The sequence below is a fragment of the Miniopterus schreibersii genome (assembly GCF_964146895.1).
Source record: "Miniopterus schreibersii genome assembly, chromosome: 2".
NCBI lineage: Eukaryota > Metazoa > Chordata > Mammalia > Chiroptera > Miniopteridae > Miniopterus > Miniopterus schreibersii.
The window spans coordinates 156,791,476-156,813,402 of NC_138102.1; the positions used below are offsets into that span (position 1 = coordinate 156,791,476).

The window sequence follows — 21,927 nt, forward strand, 5'->3', positions numbered from 1 at the left end:
ATGTGCCTCAAACTAACATAAATAAAATTTAAAGACACTGTGAAATTGTAACATTGAAAGTGGAAAACATGATGTGCCACACAGGTATTTTGGGGATATTTTGCCTAATTGCTTTAGACACCAGCAGGTATATAGTTATTTAATTCATTATTTTGACACTTTACCTCAACTTTTATTTATTTATTTATTTATTTATTTATTTTTAAATATATCTTTATTGACTTCAGAGAGAGGAAAGGAGAGGGAGAGAGAGAGAGATAGAAACATCAATGACGAGAGAGTCATTGATCGGCTGCAGCCCGCAACCCGGGCATGTGCCCTGACCGGGAATCGAACCCCAATTGCCTACCTAGGATCCTAGGTCGACGCTCAACCTCTGAGCCACGCCTGGCTGGGCTCAACTTGTATTTAAAACAACAACAACAGAACAAAAATGATATCGGAATGTTTTCCGATGGCCATTGAATGCTGGCTATGCCATTGTTACGGAGCAGAGCCCATTGTGAGGTGGGTTAGAGTTAGATGCTAAGCTTCACGCGTAGGTGGAGGTGATGTTGATGACTTGCATCCCCTGGGAGATGACCAGGCAGCCGTCCTGAAATGAAGGAAGTCTTTCCCTTTTCTATATTCTGAGTACCAAACCTTCAGGAACCTAGTCCAAGGTGTGCGTTACAGAAGCCTGGGAGCAGCCAAACCCAAGCAAGGACTCCCTATTAGCCAGGCTGTTCCTTCTCCCGGTTTCTGTAGCCCATGCTTCACCCACTTCCTTCCGAGGCCATAATATGATAGCAGAAGGGAAATTACGGTAAGTTATTTGGACTTGGTCCTAGTTTCACCCTTTTATCATTACAGACAGGTCACTGGGGAAGACTTTAAAATGGGGACAGAGGGAAAGGGCAGTGACACTTACTAGATATCAACTCTGCTGCGAACTGTGCCATGTGGTTTTACATTCTTCGCCTGGTTAATGATGACAGTGAGCCATGGTCAAGAAGGTGTATGTATTGTAAATTCTAGTAGCACCTTTCTAGAGAGAACACTCAAGCCCAGAGAGGTTAAAGCCACACAGAATGAAGAGTGAAAAAGTGGATGCAAGTTTTTAAATTCCTAGCCTGGTTCTCTTTCCACTAAATCATCTCTCCAGACAGCAGCACCAGGACCCAAGCAGGTGGTACAGGATGGCAATATGTCCTATATGATTGGCAATCTCAATTTCTGTGATATTACTACACTGCGGCTGCTGTTAAAGATTAGTATTTAAACAGCCAAATCCTGATGTTATGAGCTCTATTCGGATGCATGTTTCTGACTTATACCTACCTTGGGAAACCCATCACATCTCTGAAAGCATGTTTCTCTATCCCGCCAAGTGTGTAGAAACTATTTTGCAAATTGTCACCCATTTAGTATATGAAAATCTTTTCCTCCTTAGAGATAAATTGCTCTTAGCTTTTGCCCATTTTCCCAGTGGGTGATCTGTCTTTTTCTTACCAATTTTCAGGATATCCTAACATATTCCAGTATGATCCTCTGTTGGTTATGTTACAAATAACTCCACCCAGTTTGCTGCTGCTTACATCTTTCAAAGAACAGCATTCCTTAAGTTTTAAGTAGTCAAATTGTATCCACTTTTTTTCTTTATGATTTGTGCTTTATGTCTTTTAAGAATTCTCTACTACTTTAAGGTGACAGTGACATTTGTATTTTTTAAATAAAAGTCTTATAAATTACACATTTAAGTGTATGCTCCCACTATAGTTGATGTTTGGGTGTGCTAAGAGGTAGGGATCCAATTTTATATGTTCCCCATGTGGATAGCCCATTGTCCTATCATCATTTGGGCAGAAAAAAGAGTTCTTGTTTGGTTGTCTCCCTCTTTTAACAGTCTGAAGCTTTCATGAGGATTATGTTCTGTCGCTACAAGTGAAGAAAATTCCAGTATTCATTATGTTTTTCATCTCTTCAGGGATTTGACAAGGAAGAGCTTATGGAGTGTATTCAACAGCTTGTGAAACTGGATCAAGAATGGGTCCCCTATTCAACATCTGCTAGTCTCTATATTCGTCCTACACTCATTGGAACTGAGGTGCCAGCTGACTCCCTGTTTTGGGGTACTTTGGGGGGGAAGTTATCATTGTTTATTCTCGTGTGACGCTTCCAGTGTGCAGGGTAAAGTAGCTCCCAGTGGCATCGTTAAGGACGCCTTCCTCCTGGTTATCGAGACCAGGTGTCAGCAAACGTTTTCTTTAAAGGGCCGGAGAGTGAATACTCTAGGCTTTGTGGGCCATCTGGTTTCTGTCATAACCACTCATCTCTGCCCTTGCAGCACAGAAGCAGCCAGAGAGGCCGTTTGCCTTCCTCTAGTCAAGACTAACCGTTTTTCCTCAGTTTACTTCTTCTAGTGCCTGTGGCCCTGGCAGCACTTCTTCGGGTCTGGCAGTGGTAATGGTCTTGACATTTAAAGGAAGGAGAGCTGCTACTTTTTATTTTCATTTTCCTGAAGTCTTGGGGGGATTACTGGGTAAGGAATGGGAGTGAAGGGCCCTCTTCCTCCATAACCAGTGAGTCGGGATTGATAGTAAAAATACTGCACTCTTAGTGGGTGGAAATTTTAAAAACAATTTTTCTATAAAGTTCACATTATTAAAGAAAACACTAAAAATCAACACATTTACCTCTTGTACAACACTACTTAAAGGGCAAAATCCTATTACCAAAATATTTCCCATATTAAAAAAGAATTTAATTTTTTTTTGTTAATCCTCACATGAGGATATTTTTTCCAGTGATTTTTTTTTTTCTTCTTTTTTTAAGAGAGAGTGGAAAGGAGGGGGAGAGACACAGAGAGAGAAACATCAATTGGTTGCCTCTGGCAAGCGCCCCGATCAGGGCCAGGATTGAGCCTGCAACCAAGGTATGTGCCCTTGACCGGGAATCAAACCTGAGACCCTTCAGTCCTCCAGCCGACGCGCTATCCACTGAACCAAACCAGTATCATTTTAATCAATATCTTCTAAAACACTTCTTTATAGGTAGTTAAAAACCTTAAGAGAAACTAAAAGCTTGAGTGCTTCAAACTACTGTTAATTGCAAATCAAGATAAAATCTTAACTAAAGAACATCTACACAAATAGTTTCTAAATTTTTCCTTTACCAGACAAGCAGCTAAGATTACATGACTATCAGGTTCAGTGCTGGATACCTAATAACCCTACGTCTAAAAAAGCCAGGGTTTGTTGATTTCAGCATCTGTTTTATCCAACTTCAACCTCTATAGTAACTCCAGGCGGGTACAGCTATCTGAACACACACACACTTTTATTTTTTAGGTGATTCTGATCAGTGTATAGGTGATTTGACCACAGTTAATAGCAAAATATGCACAGCCACAACCAAGGAAATTCGTTTGTTCGTTGCTCCTAGCCTTCCACTTTTTCAATCAGCCCCATTTCATCACTCTCCATTAGAGAGGTAGTGGAGTGAGACATTACTAAATAATATCGGGGCTGAGAATAAGTGTCATTAGGAGGGTGGAGCCTGATGGTAGGGACAACCCTCCGGGCTGTCTGGAGTCAGCTCACTCAGCCTCTTTGACCAGGTCCCAGGTTGTCACCACAGATCTGCAAGTGACCAGCAGATTGGACTTTTCAGCTGCACTCAAAGACAAGCTGCCCTTGGCTCAAGCGGAAGGTGATCGATTCCTCATATTCAGTTAACGCGTTTGCTCCCTCATTGGAGTGCCCTAAACACATTACTGGAATTGAGCTCGACTAGCGAAGCAGCCTGCTTTTGGTGAACACTAGCCTCAGATGCACAGGATACAATCTGAATAATGCAGAAACATGTTCCGTCACTTCTTATAAACAGTTTCCCATTCACAACTCCACTGGAAATCTTTCAGGATGAAATTTTCATTGAAGCTGGCATTAAAAATCTTGCTGCCAAATGGTCCACTCCTTGATTTCCGGTTCACTCCACAGGGAGCTTAAGGGCTTATATGTTTTGTAGACATGCCTTTCTTTTCCTTTTATCACCTTGTAAAATCGTTTTATTGCTCATATAATTTAACCTTAATCATCACAATTCCATGAAAAGAATTCCCTTTATTCACTGCCTTTGTTTGTTTATGCTTATACATCTTATCTTTTCTCTTCACAATTAGCCTCTATAAATGACAGAAGCTGAATGGATTTGAAAACTAGGTGCTACAGCAGCAATTTGTAATCATTAACTTGGGTCTTGCTCACACTTTTAATGTATTCTTCTGCAACCTTATTTGATATATATATATATATATATATATATATATATATATATATATATTCATTCCACTGTTTACAAACAGTATTAAATTCTCATTTGCATAACTGTTAACATGTTTCATATTAACTGCCCCATGTTAGTATCTTCAGCCCTTGAGTCTGCTTTTAGAGAGCTCCAGCATATTTGCATTGATTATAGCTTGTGATAATCAGCTTGTTATTACCAAACCCCTCCCACCAATGAACACCCTTTTGAGGCTGTTCTTGTCCATTTCAACTTTATCACAAGGGGTGATTGTTATGATCTTTATTTTTACTTTTTGGAGTTATGGTGCACCTGTTACTAATTACACCCCTCAGTTTATGGCACTTGTTGTCAGCGTCTTATGTGATTCCGGGAATCTCTTTTTTATTCCCTTTTGTCTTTTTCCCACTTTTCTCCTCTTCCCCTACTGGAAATTATTCTCATGTATTGAGTGAATAGTGTTTTGGTTTGTATTGTTTTTAATTAACTTTTATTCCCTTGTTTGTTTGTAATTTTACTTTATGTAAAGGATTTTGTCCTATAGATCTCATTGTGTTTCATTTCTGCTCAGTACTGGTTTTCCTGTCTATCCAGGGTTCTCTGTGTATTTGCAGTCTATCACTTTTCAGTGCTGCATAGTACTCCATGCCTGACATCCAACCACACTGTGCCCCAGTTCCCTTACTGGGATCCCATTTCCCTGTTACTTCATGTAATACTGCAAGAGCAATTTGAAAATATACAACCCAAGGAATTATTATTATTATTTTTTAAATATATCTTTATTGAATTCAGAGAGAGGAAAGGAGAGAGAGAGAGAGAGAGAGAGAGAGGGAGAGAGAAAGAAACATCAATGATGAGAGAGTCATTGATTGAGCCCGAAACCTGGGCATGTGCCCTGACAGGGAATCGAACCCCGATTGCCTGGATCCTAGGTCAACGCTCAACCACTGAGCCATGCCCGGCTGGGCTCCAAGGAATTATTGAAGGAGTCATTGTTTGCTAGCAAAATGCCCCCCCATGGCCCATCTTACTTTTTCCATCCCAAGAAAGCCCTGCTGCTTTTCAAGAATGTCCAGATTCTCTTTGATGAAACAGTCATTTGGTTTGTCTGCCTCACTGTCACTGGTAATATGAAGCTCTCCTGAGTGTCACTATGCTCTGTACTTTCTGTGCACTGACCGACAATAACCCTGTGAGTAGGTGCTACTGGCACCCCCTTAGAGATGAGGAAACTGAGGCCCAAAGAGGTGAAATAAGAACGCCCAGGCTCTTAACCTCTATGCTGCAGCATCTTTATGTATTAGCTACTGGGCTAGGTCCAGGGATGAGCAAAAACCCCTTCCCTGCTCCTAGTCTGTGGGAAATCCTTTTCAGATAAATGCATTGCTAATAGTTTTCCAGTCTGTGGCTTGCTTTTTGTGTCTTTTCACTATTTTGCCAGTACTTAATTTTAATGTAATTAAATTTTAAAAAATGTTTTGTGTTTTTTATTATTATTTTTTTGAGAGAGAGTTGGAGGGAGGGAGAGAGATTGAGAGATTGATGTGAGAGAGACACATCGATTGGCTGCCTCCTGCACCCCACTAGGGTGGGGAACAAATCTGCAACCAAGGTGTATGCCCTTTCCAGGAACTGAACTGGCGGTCCTTTGTTGTGCGGCCCAACATTCTACCACTGAGCCACACTGGCTAGAGCATAATCCCCCCCCCCCGCCAAAATTTATTTTTAGCATTGAAAGTATTCCAGATGTCCCCTTTTCCTCCCATTGACCCTTTTCACCCTGCTCCCACACCTCCCCAGGCCTTCCCCACACTATTGTCTGTGTCCATGGGTTATGCATATAAATTCTTTGGTTAATTTAAAGACACTTTTTCTAACTTCGAGGTCATCCTTTCTTTGTGTTTTAGAGTTTTGTTTTTTCCAATGAAATGAAATGCATTTGGAAGTGAACTTTGTGTAAGGAACTTAATTTTATTTCTCTCCATGTGGGTGCCGAGTTGTTCCGTCACTCCCTGAGTGGCCCGTCCTTTCTTCCTTGCTTTCCAATGCCAGCTGTTGCTCTGCCGGATTTCCCTAGATGAACGCTGTTTCTGGCTCCCTGTCTGTTTGCCTCCCCCCATTTTTCCTTTTTACATAAATGGTAGCCATACTATGAACAGTTTTGTTTGTATTATTGTCTCACTTATAATTTGTCTTGAAGATCAAGTTTTCCTTTGGGCCGAAGCGACCGGGTAGCAAACATTTGTTGGGGTTGGGAAGAGTGAGGGAGAAGCATTTTTAGTTGTTGTTTTGTTTATTTGTGGAAGTGATGATGGATGGAGTCAAGAGTTTAGTGTAGGACACGGTGATTTCAACCAGTGATAGCAAGTAGGTGGGTAGATTTACAAGGCTGCAGTTTGGGAGAGGGTTTGGAACTTCAGTGATCCATTGTAATGCTTAACATAAAATGCCTTTAAAGCCAAGAGCCTGGATGAAGTTTTCAGGGAACTAACTGTAGATGATGATGAAAAGGAGGTGGGACTAAGCCCTGGGCCAGGCCAGTATTTAGAAGAGAGGAATCAGCTCGCAGTATGCGAAGCAGCAGCCGGTAAGGCAGAACGTAAAACGAGGGCTTGGTGCACTGGGGACGGAGTGAAACCCCCAGAAGCAACCATCAGCTGTGGCAGACCTGCCCACAGGCCCAGCGCGGTGAGGGCTGAGAGCTGGCTGTTGGGGCTGGCAACACGGAGGTCCTTGGCAGTCTTGATAAGCGTATTTCGGTGGGGTGGAGGGGTCAAAAGCTCGAGCATCACGGATTCAAGAGAAAATGTGAGGAAGGGAGGTTATGATGGGAGTATGTACAAATCTTGCGAGGACTTCTGATATACAGGGGAGCAGAGAGATGAATGGATGCCTGGAGTGCGACATGGGGTAAAGGGAGTAAGTTTGTCTTAGATTGGAGATATGACATATTTTTAAGCTGATGGAAATGATCCACAAGAAAGGGAAAACTGACTTAAAATATTCAAAAGGGTTTCCAAACTCTACTTCTATTGTGGTTCTACTTCTGAGGGTGACTGTACAGGCAGGCTATGTATGTGACCAGATGGAGGGACATCCAAACACCCCAGGGACATCCAAACACCACACCCCCGCCTTGCCCTCTGGCTTGTATTCTGCCCCCCCCCCCCCCGTTATTTCATTAACAGCACTGTCTTCTTGAAGGCTCTTCCCTTGAGTATAACATCCTTTCCCCTTCATCAGCCCACTCAGGACCCTCTTCATCACTTGGTCGCCTGGGGTGAGACTTGCCCATTTATTGCAGTTGTCAGCTCCTCTATTTCGGGCTCAGTGCCCTGCTCGGCCCAGTCCATGGAGCCAAGCTGGATGGAATCGCAAGGTCAGTCTGAGTGCAGAGGCTAGGTCGTGAGGGGATCCTGGTTGGGAGACCAATCTTGGTACAAGGGGTTTCCTATCATCTAGAGAAGGGGCTGGCAAACTTGTCTGTGAAGGGCTAGGTGGCCGCTCAACTCTCAGCTCTGCCTTTGTGGCACAAAAAACAGCAACAGGCGACAAGTGAACAAATGTGCATGTTCCAGTACAATTTTTGAATAACCGGGCTACAGGCTGAGGTTTGCTGGCCTCGGTCTAGAGTTGTTTCAGAAAGGGAAATGAAGCATGGTTTTTCTAAGAGTGACTTACTCTGGTCTTCCCGAGTTCTTCCCCGTCAAGAAGTCTTGATTACTTGCTTAATCACCCAGGATAATATTTCTGTTGACTTCAGATTTACCAACCTGTATGTCCCAGGTCATCAGTATAATAAATTTTGTCTTTTCCCCCAAATATGTATTCTCCACAATTCCAATATTAAGTGTTGGAAACAGTTCTGTGGTCACATCTGCAGTCGTCTTAATGCTCTGTGTATTGGTACACAGTGAGGGCATTTACCATTATTACTGTTATAAATTATTTTTTATAAAAACAAATAGTGACTGCTGTTAGTTAAATGCTTGGAAAAGATCAGGGCCTGGGTGCTTCCAACAGATTATTTAATGTAATCCTTATCATAACCCTGTGAGCAGTCATCACTGCCTTCACGTAATGTTAGACAAGGAAGGTAGGCATTCTTTTTGTCTATTTCACCTTATTTTAGTTTCCTCTTAACTATGTTTTTTACAAATTTTAAGATCATTCTTAAAAACAAAAAAAGAGTTGGGGCACTCAGTTAAATTTATACTATCTTTCTCTTTGCATAGACTGAGAAATAAACTCAGCCCTCTTTCTTACCCATTTTATAGCAAACCTCAGATAAGTCTGGACTTTAGCTTCCCCATGATATTCTTTCAGTGTCTGCATATTAATTATCTGTTAGTCTAGAGGTGGCTGTAAAGGAAATCAGGTAACAGACAGAGGAACATTCTTCCTCTGGTGTCAATGGCCTCAATTTACATTAAATTAAAAAAAAATTCAAGTATGATAAGTAGTCATCTTGGCTGTTTTCACAGCCCTTTTCTATAAACAGCGTCTTATTGAAATGGACAGTCTTTTGGCAAGTATTCAGTTCACTTGGTATTACCATGTGTGGTGCTATGTATAGGAAATAAATATGGTCTTGGACTCCATGAAGTATGCAGATTAGCAAGAGGCAGGAAATTAAATAAACAGTCGTAAGAAAGCGTGGAAGGCATTTGTCTAAACCTGAGGAAGTGCAGGATTCTACAACAGCGCGTAGCACAGACACTTAACCCTGGCCAGAGGTTCTCATTTCCTGAACTTACATTTAAATGACATTTCAATGGGGATGGAAGTGTTTGTATTACATAGGAGAGAGAGGGGATGCGTTAGTCTACTCTGGCTGCCGTGACAGAATACCGCAGACTGGGTGTCTTAAACACCAGAGTTTATTATCTCACAGTTCTGGAGGCTGGAAGCCCAAGGTCAAAGTGCCGACAGGGATGGTGTCTGGTGAGGCCTCCCTGTAGGTGTCCACCTTCTGCGTGCGGGGAGGAGGGAAGGGGGTGAGGTAGGGGGCTGAGGCTCATCCTCCCGTGTCTCTTCGACTTCTTAGAGAGATACCAGCCCTGTTGGATTAGGGCTCCACACTTTTGACCTCATTTAGCCTTAATTACCTTCTTAAAGGCCTTATCTCCTAATACAGTGGGTTGGTGGTTAGAGCGTCCACATATCAATTTGGGGTGGACACATTTCAGTCTGCAATGGGGAGGGGGTGGATGGGGAGCATTCCAGGTGGAGGGAGTAGGACAGGAAAACATCCAGGGGTAGGAAGTGAGGAGGAATCCGAAGGGAAAGGGGCTCCCTGTGGTTTGAGCTTGAGGCCTGTAGGTGGCCAGTGCTGTGGGGAAGGCTGAGGGTGCAGGGGAGCGAGCCCCGGATGGAGCTCTTTCAGGTCAGGGAATCTCAGGTACTCCACTGACTTTTTTCCCCCCCTTAAACTTTGCTGTTGTAAAAAGAGCTCTGAGTTAAGAGGAGATCTGAAGTTGAGGATCTTTTTATTTTATTTTTTAATCTTTCACCAAACCAACTGTTCTTTTCTAAAAACACTGTGTGGTTTTGTCATCCCTTTTGTGAGGCATACGCAAGGTCCTGCAGGGACCGCCCCTCAGCCCAGCATTCCTTACCATTTTCTTCTCTAAGCTTTTAAAGATTGAAGAAACAAAACGAAAACAGGTCGTTCTTTGGATTTCAAAAAAAGAGCCACGCTGCTCTTTCTGAAAAATTTCCCGTTGTTCCCAATTACCGCACTACTTCTCCATCTTATGTGTCTTGCCCAGGCTGAATTATTCTCAGGCCTCACTTTGCCACGGCGCTTTTCAAAACATGGGACTATTACCTTCCTCAGCTCACTAAGCTCCTTCTGCCGTCATTCAGGTCACCTCTGAAATCCTGCCTTTTTATAAACTAATCTTCTGACTGACTCAGACAGAAGTGTAATTTTCACTGCGACATGTCTGTTTTTCATACGCCCAAGTGCCTAGTTATTCTGTGCAAAACGTGTATGTATTTAATACCCTTGTGTATGTATTTGTGAGGTACAATATAAAGTAAGAAGAGTCTTGATTGTTTTGTACGCATCAGAATTTCATTTTCAAAGTTATTGTGGTCCCTTGAGAAGTTATATACTCTGCATCTGAGATTTATATTCCTCATTTTCCATGTTTGTTTGTTTTTTTTTTAAATGCCCTCTTCAATTCATTAGTATTACAATCATCAAAGAAACTAGTGAAGAAGAATTAAAAAATCAAAGTGTTCATAAGGAAATGAGACGTTGAAAATGATTTACACAACTTATCAGCTGTTGTCTTTTCATTTCTTTTCTCTATTTATATGGCTTTTGGTTTATTTGATCAGAAGCCTGACCTTGTCATTATAGAATTGTGTTTATGCCATTTGATTAATATTATATAAGAAACTACTTTTAACTGTAGCAGTAGCACAGGACTTAAATTGCCTTCGAGGATAGAAGGGAGAATTAAGATGCAGAAACAAATGGATCCTTGATAGAAACCCAACCAGCCAGCTCCCTTCCTGATGCAGTTCCATTTGGTTTACTCCCACTCTTTCAGCAGTGTGACCATTTTCAGTAGAGTCACAGAGTTCTTTTCATGGAAAAACAGTCAATATGACTAATCATTTAAGGATGAAGGTGACTAAGTTGTCATCAATACCAGTACTTGAAGTACTTGTAAAATTGCCAGTCGATCTTGCTTAAATTTCAGAAAATAAAATGTTAGTACACATAAACACATTTTCTGTCAGCACTGAAAAATTCTAGTCCAAAATTTGCCTGCTTTCTAAGAAAAGTATTACTTAAAGGTTTATTGGGATATTTTATTTCCAGAAATAGACTTAATGCATAGAATTCTCCCACTTTCCATGTGTGCTCTCTTTACTACCACCTAGTGGAATGTATGAAGTTTGCCTGTTAGTTAACGGAGAAAGAAAAATGAATGATGAAATTTATCTTGGAAAAAATTTCCATGATGGTGAGTTATTTTTATTTTTTTAAAATATATTTTTATTGATTTTAGAGAGAGGAAGGGAGAGGGAGAGAGGGATAGAAATGTCAATGATGAGAAAGAGTCATTGATCAGCGGCTTCTTGCCCATCCCCCCGTGGGGATCCAGCCTGCAACCCGGCATGTGGCCTGACCTGGAATCAAACTGTGACCTCCTGGTTCCTGGGTCAGTGCTCAACCACAGAGCCGCACCGTCTCGGCAAGATATGGTTACTTTTTAAATATAATGAAGGTTGCAAAATACATGAGTTCACAGTAAAAAAAGCCCAGGAATTTATGTGATAATCTAATAAAATGCTTACTCACAAATAAAGCGATTTTATTCAGAAACTTAGAAGCTAGATAAATTACTGAGACTGTGCCTTATTATACTTCTAAATTATGTTGAGAAGCTTCTCTTAATTACTCAATATTAGGGTCCATAAAAATTAAAATATTAAGCTTCAAAAATCCTCTGATAGGAAGGGATCATTTGTACTTAACTGACTGGTAAATACAAATGCAGAGATAAGATAGTCAGTTTTCATCAAAGCTGGGAAGAAAGGCAGGTGTGTATATTCTGAGGCGCTCTCTCCTGAACAATGAAACAGAAAAAGGCAAATGAAGTTTTAAGTCTCTTCACTCTTTATTGGGGGGGGACCCCATTCAGCCCCTATTACAGAATAAACACAAATGTGCAAATAAACAAAACCCTGTTGTTCGCCGAATAATTTCTTTAACTTGGTTACCCGTCATCCAGTGTCCATTTGCTCTGTGGCCGCCCAGGCTTGGTCCTCGTGTTCACATGCAATGCCATCGGAATCATCTCTTTTCCTCAGGGTGGCATGCCTTTCAGGTGGCATCAGTGTGACCATATACAGGCACATTAAAAAAAAAATTATCTGTATCGTTGAAAGTATTACAGATGTCTCATTTTTCTTACCCCCATTGACTGTCTCCCGCCCCCGCTCCCACCCCTCTCCCAGACCTCCGCTGCACTATATACAAACACATTTTTTAATGCTTGTGAATATTTTTCCTACCTGATTCTTTTCTTTTTTAAAAACATCCTTACCTGAGGATATGTTTTTATTGGTTTTGGAGAGAGGAAAGGAGAGAGAGACAGAGAGAGGTGAGAGAGAAACGTCTATTGGTTGCCTCCTGTATGCACCCTGGGATTAAGCCCACAGCCTTGGGGATGTGCCCTGACCAGGAATGGAACCTTTTGGTGCAGGGGACAATGCTCCAGCCGTCTGAGCCGCCCAGCTAGGGCTGCCTACTTGATTCTTGATGATCTGGGCCTAGGTAAGGGGAGTAGGGTCTAGGCAGGGGAGTGGGAAATATAATTAAAATTCAGAACAAAATATCCCTAATTCCACTTTCAACCTGCTTCATTAAACATTAAAAAAGCCACACAATCTACTGGAATTGAGTTTCTTTTCATTCTTTCTCTGACAGATGTCTACCCCCATCCAGCCAGACTAGGCTCTAGGGAAGACTGGACACAAGCATTTTATGTCCCAGGACTCTCCATGGAATAGTCCTGACTTGTTTTCTTACTTTCTGTGGTCCTGAGTGGGGCAGGATAGCACAGTGACCTCTGTTGCCTCTATGATAGGTAGCCCTTAAAATGCCCCGTCTCTCAATTTTTCTCCTTAATAAACACCTGACAGTAATTACTTATAACTGCTGTTGTGCTGAAGGAATCTGTATAATTTTGCACTGTTGGCTTATGGTGGATGTTTGTGGGAAAGGCCATTTTCTGTCTTTGTCGTTCTTGATACAATTTCCCAAGTCTACCCTCTGCCTTTAGGGGAGATATATTTATCTTCTCTGGTGTCTGCCTCTAGTGTAGCCACACTCTTGCTGTCTGGTATCTGTCACAGTCAGGTCTGGTAATGTCACTTCTCTACACTACCTGCTGCTGGAGGCCCTGGCATGTGTGTGAAAACAGAAGGGGAGTTAGAAAAGCAAATAATATATTGCACCCCCCAAAACTAAAATCATGACTGAGTTCTTTCCTTTTTCAATTTCTAATCAGTGCAACATTAAAGGGTGTTATATAGCTAGTTAAAAATATGCTTCACTAAAAACCCTACTAACAATAAAAGGGACATATTTGCTTTTCTCTAAAATCAAAACAACTCAGAAAGCAAAGCAAAATGAAACTTATGTGCTCCATGCTCTGTGTTTTCTTAGAAGACCATCAGGCTTTGTGTAACTCAATGTTAGAAGTGACAGCTCCAGTCCTTGGATGGCCCCTTTGGGAGATAGTTACAGATCTATTCTAGACTTTAAGACTGGTATCTACATTTTAAATGAACAGTTGTGTGTACTTTTACTTTATTGCAGCCTTCTCTTGGAGTCAAGAAGCCTACCAAAGCCATGATCTTTGTGATCTTGAGTCCAGTGGGATCTTACTTTTCAGGGGCAACCTTAAATCCAGTGTCCCTGTGGGCCAATCCGAAGTTTGTAAGAGCCTGGAAAGGTGGGACTGGGGACTGCAAGTTGGGAGGGTAAGTAAATCTGTGTTCTGTCTAAGGAAAGAGTTTCTCATGCCCATTTAGTTGCCATTTCACTTCAACGTAAACACATATATTAATATTATGATTGTAATGCTTGTTTTTGTTTTGTGTTAGTTTTCAGTGTGCCAGTTATTTAAAGAATAACCCGTGGCCCTCTGTAGGGAGAAACACTGGATATTATGCATAAGGATACATTAAAATAAGTAACCAAAACAGCAATCAAATCAGTGCTTTGAATGAACTGCCCCTGGACGCTGGCCCTCTGGCTGCAGGCTGTCAGCTGGCATTAAAGAGTGTCTGGTGCCGGGGCCAAGGCCCTCTGATGGCTCCAAGGAGTCCTGTCTGGGGAAGGTGCCTGCTTCATTGAAGTGCTGTCTTCATTGCCACAGATTGTAGCCATACCTGCTGCCAACTGGCTGAGGGACAGCCCTGCTTTGGCTCTGTCAGGCCAGTCTCATAGGCCATATGTAGCTGGCTGGGAATAAAGGAGCATTTGAAAAGTGTTAGACAATTTCAGGGGTGGCCTTGGCCGTGAATGGGGAATGCCCCTGCGGGTGAGCAAGAGTGGCTGCGTTAAGCAGCATGGGCTCTTCTTTTGTGAATTCAAGTGCCGACGTGCGTCACGCATCCGGGGGAGCAGCGTTGCAGGTGACTCAGTGGCAGTCTTCTGGGCCTGCTACAAAATGTAGAGTCAGGAAATCCTGGGAGAGTCCAGTGATGTGCTGCTGGGATGTGAGAGAGACATTGACGCTGAATTTGACCCTCACACAGTCTTTCTCTATTTTCTACATCCACCCACCCCCCCAAGGTTATACAATTCTATGTCCTGTCATCCCTGTTTGCATTTTCAGCAACCACATTCTGTCAATGGATAGAGAAATCCTCATGCAGTTTGTTAAATAAAGAAGTCACTTTCTTTTCCCTCTGGTCTGGAGCACTCCTTCCTGAGAGTGTCCTAGGCCAGCCAGGTGGACACTACTTCTGTTTACTCTCCTGATTCCTCTTTCACTCATTCAGACTTCTTCATATGCACTGCATGGTGTCTGCATTACTTTGTTGAAGCTTCTCTAGAGTGCAGTGAATCAACCACCTTGATAAAGGGGCAATCATTTAAAGTAGTTTTTCTTCTTTATATCTTGCTTTCTAGCTCCCCCTACCTGCCTAGAAGAAAGATAATATGGCAACATGGAGAAATAGTGGGAAATAATTTAGTTTTGGCATATGGACAGGTTGTTATTTATTATAAATATAATATCGTGCAGCATCAAAAGAATACGTGATCACTGTAGGCCAGTTAGAAACTAATACTGTGTTGGCGAAGGTGTGGAGAAAAGGGAACACTCGTGCACTGTTGGTGAGAATGCAGGTTGGTGCAGCCACTGTGGAAAGCAGTAGGGAGGTTCCTCAAAAATTTCAAAATGGGACTGTCTTATGACTCAGTGATTCCACTTCTGAGTATATTGTTGGAAGAAGCCCAAAACACCAGTTTGACAGAATATATACACCCCTATGTTTATTGCAGATTTGTTTACAAAATCCAAGATATGGAAGCAACCCAAGTGTCCATCAGTTGATAAGTAGATAAGAAAGCTGTGGTACAAATATACAGTGGAATATTACTCAGCCATAAAAGAACCCCGAAATCTGATTTGCAACAGTGTGGATGGACCTAGGGGGTATTGTGCTAAGTGAAATAAGTCAGTCAGAGAATGACAAATACCATATGACTTCACTTATATGTGGAATCTAAAGAACAAAATAAATTAACTAAGAAAATAGAAACAGATTCATAGATTAAAACAAAACAAAACAGACTGATGTTTGCCAGAGGGGAGAAGGGTTGAGGGACTGGGTGAAAAGGTGAAGGGATTGAGAAGTACAAATTGGTAGTTAGAAAATAGTCATGGGGATGTAACGTACAGCATAGGAAATATAGTCAGTAATATTGTAATAACTAGGCATGGTACCAGCTGGGTACTGGAAATATTGGGGGGAACAGTTTGTAAAGTATATGATTATCTAACCACTATGCTGTACACCTGAAACTAATACGAAATAATATTGAATGTAAACTGTAATTGAAAAATGAAATAAAAAAACTAATTATTTTTAAAAAAACTAATACTTTCTTATAATACAAAAAGTGAGCCCTAATGTCTCTATAGACTTTAGTTAATAATAGTGTATTAACATTGGCTCATCAATTATATCAAGCATACCACGCTAACACAAGATGTTAGTAACAGAGGAAACAGGTGATCGGGGGATAAGGCATATGGCAGTTAAAAGCATGGGCTTGGGGGTCAGATACCTGGGGGTCATACACCTATACCTGTGTGATCTTTTACAATTAAGCCCTCTTTCCCTGCAAATCCTCTAGGGTTTTTTTTAAGATGAGTCAATGAAATAATGAGGTTAAGCACCTAGTACTCTGTCTGGCAGGTAGTAGCCTCTCCACAGACAATAGCTGATATTATGAGGCTTTCTTTCTTTCTTTTTTCACCTCCTGGACTCTATCTTAGGAGCAATCAGGTGGATTTTACACAACAGAGTTTACTCTTTTGGAGAGATGTACTTAATATCTCTTTTCTCAGATATTTATACTACTTAAAATTATATTAAAAATTTCTATGTAGACAGTTTTTCCATTTTTTTGTTGTTTTTCTCTTTCCTCCAAGGAAATGTGTTTCTCTTCTGAATACTGGCAACATATGGGAGTGACCCAAATATATCACTATGGTATCACTTATCCTGTGGACGTTAATAGTACAGCTTACACTGGAGAGGAGTTTAGGAAAAATACCATCTATAGAATATGATAATGAAACAAACCAAACAAAAGCCCCCTTTCCTTTCAATGCACTGAAACAGTAGGCTTTAATTCTCTTTCCTGGCCAAGCAGCTTTCTGTTGCTAAGGACCCATAGTTTAATTCTTCCACAAACTCAAAAGTGTGTGTGTGTGTGTGTGTGTTTAGAAGCCTCTTGCAAAGGCTAAATATTCATACTGTGAAAATTCTGTATGTGTATTTTTACTAGAGTAAAGGGAATTTTACTTATGAGATAAATCATTTACTTATGAGATAACCTATTTCTTAACTTTTATTGTTATTATTTTATTTTTTCCACACAACCCTATGAGTTATACAAAGAGTTTTTGTTTGCCAGATGAATTCAGTGAGGCAAAAATGTGAACTGACTTAGAGCCAAAGAGTAGAAGTACGGGAGCTTCACCTGGGCCTGCTGACCCCAAGTCCATGCTCCTTCTACTGGACTGCCCCCTAAAGTCAGGTTAATACTCAGCATTAAAAAATATTCATAATTTAACTCAGTTATTGCCTATACACCATCAATTCTGAATAAAGGTTATCTTTATGTGACTTTTTATTAAATAAAAGCCTCATATACCAGAATTGTATCATCGTTAGATTAACCAATAATTTCTATTTTATTATCTGCGTTTTGATGGACTTCTAATGACTCTTACATTATCACTTTGTGAGGAAACTTCATCATGCCCCAGCTCACTATAGCCATGTCGTATAATGCCTGTTTCTCATAGCTTTCTAGAATATACTAGTTATTAGTCAATATTCTTTCAGTTGCAAGTCAGAAAACCAACTCAAGGTCTCTTAAGCAGGAAAGGGATTGATGGGCTGATGTAAGTAGGGTGGTAGCAATGGATCTGCTGAGGGCTCAAATTGTTGTTGCCAAGTTTCTTATGCCCTTGCATGGTCCTGCACACCGCACTCCCCCCCCCCCCAAATATCTTGTCATAGTTTCTGGCTCTGTGTTAGCCTAGGGCTCTCCAATTTCAGGTGTCTTCTTCTGTGAAGGCTGTTGACCATGGACACAATAACCCTAGGCTACATCATAGCAGGCAAGCTGCCACTACCCTTGAAGTGAGAAAATACATCTTTCACATTCCATAGATTAAAATGAACTCAAAGAAGGATTTACATGAGCAGTTTAGGTTATACAACCACCGTTTAATTCAGTTGCACAGGGCAAAATTCTATGACTGGCAACTCACGCAGAATGACTTGGCTTCACCAGAAGAGCCATGGAGAGCACAGAGGGAAGGGAAGCTCTGCAGACGAGAATGGCAGATAGCCACTGTGCTAGATGGTTCTTGTGTGTCACTAACACTTTTACTTAGACAATGCTCTACATTTTAATCTTGCCCAGGTGTAAAAGTGATCACTTAAAAGGCCTAGAAGGGTGTTTTGCGCAAGTTGACATTAATGCTTTGCAGTTATTGTTGTTGTATGTGTGATCGGTTGCTTGTTTCTGTGTACGTCTGGGGGCTTCATAGTCCAACAGTGGGTCTAGGGCTTATTTCCTAGCCTTGGCTGTAATATGATAGTGCTTTTCAAACTTGTTTGCTAATGTCCTGAAAGCCACGGAAAGTGAATTATACAACCAGAGGCTAAAGGAGGCAAGCAAGCATCACATTTATTTGAGGACGCTCAAGTTTTATTTTAAACATTCACTCATACCTTGTAATATATGTCATTTAAGTCGAATAAAAAAACAAATTTAAAATATTACCCAACTAGTCATTCTAGGAAGATGTACCTTGTTCCTTTAATTTTGAATAATCCCAGATAAAGATGCAGGTTGAGAAAAATGGGCTTTCAGAATACATTTTAGTTAAAGTTAGGATTTTTAGCATCTTGTCCCACATTTGGGGGAATTTAGACATTTCTTGGATATACTGAAAGGTCTTAGTTAAGAGAGTACAGACCTGGTGTTCTGCTACTTAATTGCTGTAACTTGATTCAAGTTACTTCTCCAAGCCTCAGTTTCTCATCTGAATTATGGAAATAATCATAGGGGCCAATTCAATATTGGTATGAGGTTTAAATGAAATAATTCATATAAAATTGGTAGGTGAAAAAAATACTCAATAACTTTTAACTGTTATTAACTTGGCTATTTATCTGTGTTCTCATATCTCTACTTTTCAAGTTAGAATTCCACAATTTTGCTTTGCATACTCTCTTTCAAACGAGTGCAATTAGATCATTTAGATTCTAATTTAATGATATGCTGTTAACTAGAGAGAGTGTGTGTGTGTATGTGTGTGTGTGTGTATACACACACATATTAAGGACATAGTACATTGATTACATCCACATATGAATTAAAGACTTGAGTATTTTAGTATGGAAGATGGTGGGGGTAAGGGTCAGCGTGTATTTATAATCAGTATGTTCCCTGTTTCTTAAGGAATTACGGCTCGTCTCTTTTTGCCCAATGTGAAGCAATGGATAACGGGTGTCAGCAAGTGTTGTGGCTCTATGGAGAGGACAATCAGATCACAGAAGTTGGAACTATGAATCTTTTCCTTTACTGGATAAATGAAAATGGAGGTAATCTGCTCTGATTTCAGCTTCTCCCCCCCCCCCCCCCCCCGTCATTCTTAGTAGGATTGGAAAGAAGCGAACTAGAACCTCAGAACAAGGGATTAAGTGCAATTCCAGTGTCTGAGAAGCCCAGACTGTGCTTTGGCTGTCCACGTAGACATGAGTTTAAGTTTACGGAATTTATAAAGGTTTTGTTTTTTGGCTCTGGATGTACTTCTTATTGAGATGTCAGCTTACGGAATTTAAATCTCCACGATTTGAAGATTTGCAGCCTTACCCCTTTTGCTGTCTTAACATTTTCCTTTTCGGAAATCCCTTGTATTTGGAGATAGGCCTCAGATCAATTCAAAGGTCATACACCAAATACTGTGTATAAAATGCTATAGTAATAAACATAGCCTACTGATTCTACTGATATGAAATTTAATATACTCCCTTGCTATACTTCTTTCAACAATTGTTGCCCTTTATACATATTTTGATAATTTATCAGAAGCCTTCCGGATTTACTCTGGAGCTCAATTCGATTGAAGCACACTATTTTTAAGGACATATTGCTCTATCTTGGGATTGTACTTAGACCCTGGTTCATTCAAGTCTATTAACATATGTCTACTGTCAAAATCAGTGCTTCTTTATTACCTTTAATATCCTGAATGCTCATCATCTCTCTTTGATATTTTTTGTTGTTGTTGTTATTAGTTGGCAGAGACCATAGGAGTTCAGTGACATTCAGCGTCTGTGGTATTGAATTAAATGGCCAGTAATGGGTAGGGGGGATGCAGCTGTATGTATTTACTTCCAGTAGAATTTTAATAGTCATAAACAAACAAACAAACATTTTTAGGCTTGTTTGCATTTTAGGCTATTCACAACACTGATTGCAGACAAGTAAAATGTTAAGTTTCCAAATACTTATAAAGTCTCAATATTGGTTTCAGTTAAAATTTTAAATGAAAATTTTATTTTAAAGTAGCTAGCGTAGTCTCTGCTATTCTTTTGTTATTTGGCTACAAATCGAGGGAAATGGTGACTCCTAGCTGACAGTAGAGCTGTACATTAATTTGAGCTTTAGTTGCAGAGACTAATAAGAGGGAGCCTTATACTCCAGTGAGAGGCAGAATAAATAGTAGGTGTGGTGAGTACACCTTGCCCTGGGATTGGCAATGGGAAAGGCAGATACAGATCTTGTTCATTTTTCCACTTTTGCTATTTGTACTTGGCACTATTTAAAAGCAAAAGGTACACTGGAATGTTTGTGATTTGTAAATTTGAATTATTAGATATGACATATATCAAAAGTTGTGCTTGAAAGATGACAGCCTGTGTTGAACTGCACTTAGGAGATAATTTATTGATTCAACTCTTTCTTCCTACTGACCTTCTCCCACCATCACCTCACCAAAACCCACACAGCTCCAAACAAAACAGTGACATCAGACAGAAGTGGCAGCATCGTTATTTAAGGATGGGAGATGTCAGAATTTGAGCACAGTCTGAATCAGAGCTACGTAATTTAACCAGAAACAGTTCTGGTGAAAAATTACCCCTTATCCAAACAATTGTCATGGACCATTTCCACTGTGGCTTTTAAAGGTCAGAATAGAAATGAGTGGATTGGTCTTCTGACTCTTGCAAAATATATAAGACCTTAAGAGTTATTATTCAGATTATGGTTGCCTGAGATCACTTTCGTTTTAATGTGAATGTGCCCCTTCAATTTGAAAGTGTTCACCTAACAGTTTAAATAAAAATTAAAGTACGGAGAAAGGAAATGGAATAAATGTTTGGACAGTACTAATGAGAGAAGGGAGTAGAATGTCAGGAATAACCTTTGGGCTAAAACCAAAAGAAGACGCTGAGAAAAATTGTATAGTAACTTTGATTTATACCATGTGGCTTTAAGAAAATATAAAGAATAAGTTGGAAATCAGCAAAATACTGTTTTTCACACACTTTGCCAACAGCAGGTATAAGCAGAGCTCTTTTAGTAATAGCCTGCCGTCTGTCCAGGAGAACCCACACTCCCTGATTCTTTTCAACGAGATAGCTGCTAGAAAGGTTGATAAAGCAGACAGTCTATTCACTGCACTGTGCTGTGCACAGTGACTGTATCCACATGGCACTTGTCCCATAACTCATATAGGTTTTGATTCTAGAAACAGCAATCCTGGTGGTAAGGTCACACAGCCCCAATTCTCTTTTTCACTCAGTTGATGAGAAATTTAACACATTCACTGGCAGAGACTAATTAGATTGTTGGAACATTTTTTTCCTTGTACTGGATGCTGGAGCCACCCTGAGAATTGGACCCTGTTACTGTAGTTGAGTTCACAGATAGTTTAGGAGAATGGTCATGGCAATGAATATTGGTGTTGCTCAGGCCCTAAGAGCCTTCTTGGACATCAGGCATTTACACCAACTTTGCTTGGAGCACTCACTCTTTCCTCCGGTGCCTGGCTTGCTCCTGCTCCGCCTTCCAGTCTTTGCCCACATATCCCATTCCCAGTAAGGCTTCCCTTGAGTACCTTAATAAAGATTGCAAACCACCCCTCCCCCAACTTCCCAGCATTTATCACCTTTCCTCTTTTTTTTCCCCTCGGGGTTTAAGATAATCATTTTCCTCTGCCTATTAGAAAATAAGCAGGGAGTTACATCAGTTCTGTTCCCTGCTGTGTCCTTGGTGCGTAGATAAGCCAACTGCACCTGGTAGGCACTCAATATACAGATGCTCCTTATGATGGAGTTGCA

General features: G+C 40.7%; 1 protein-coding gene across 11 annotated transcripts in view; it reads left to right on the forward strand.

The window, feature by feature from the left end:
- Positions 1-21,927, forward strand: part of BCAT1 (branched chain amino acid transaminase 1) — an 89,405-nt gene that overhangs the window by 49,214 nt on the left and 18,264 nt on the right. For all 11 annotated transcript variants that reach the window (XM_081129126.1, XM_081129128.1, XM_081129125.1 and 8 more), the window contains 3 exons: positions 1,967-2,086; positions 13,637-13,800; positions 19,040-19,182. In XM_081129126.1, the coding sequence (XP_080985252.1) occupies positions 1,967-2,086; positions 13,637-13,800; positions 19,040-19,182 (427 nt within the window). The remainder of the gene's footprint in view (positions 1-1,966; positions 2,087-13,636; positions 13,801-19,039; positions 19,183-21,927) is intronic.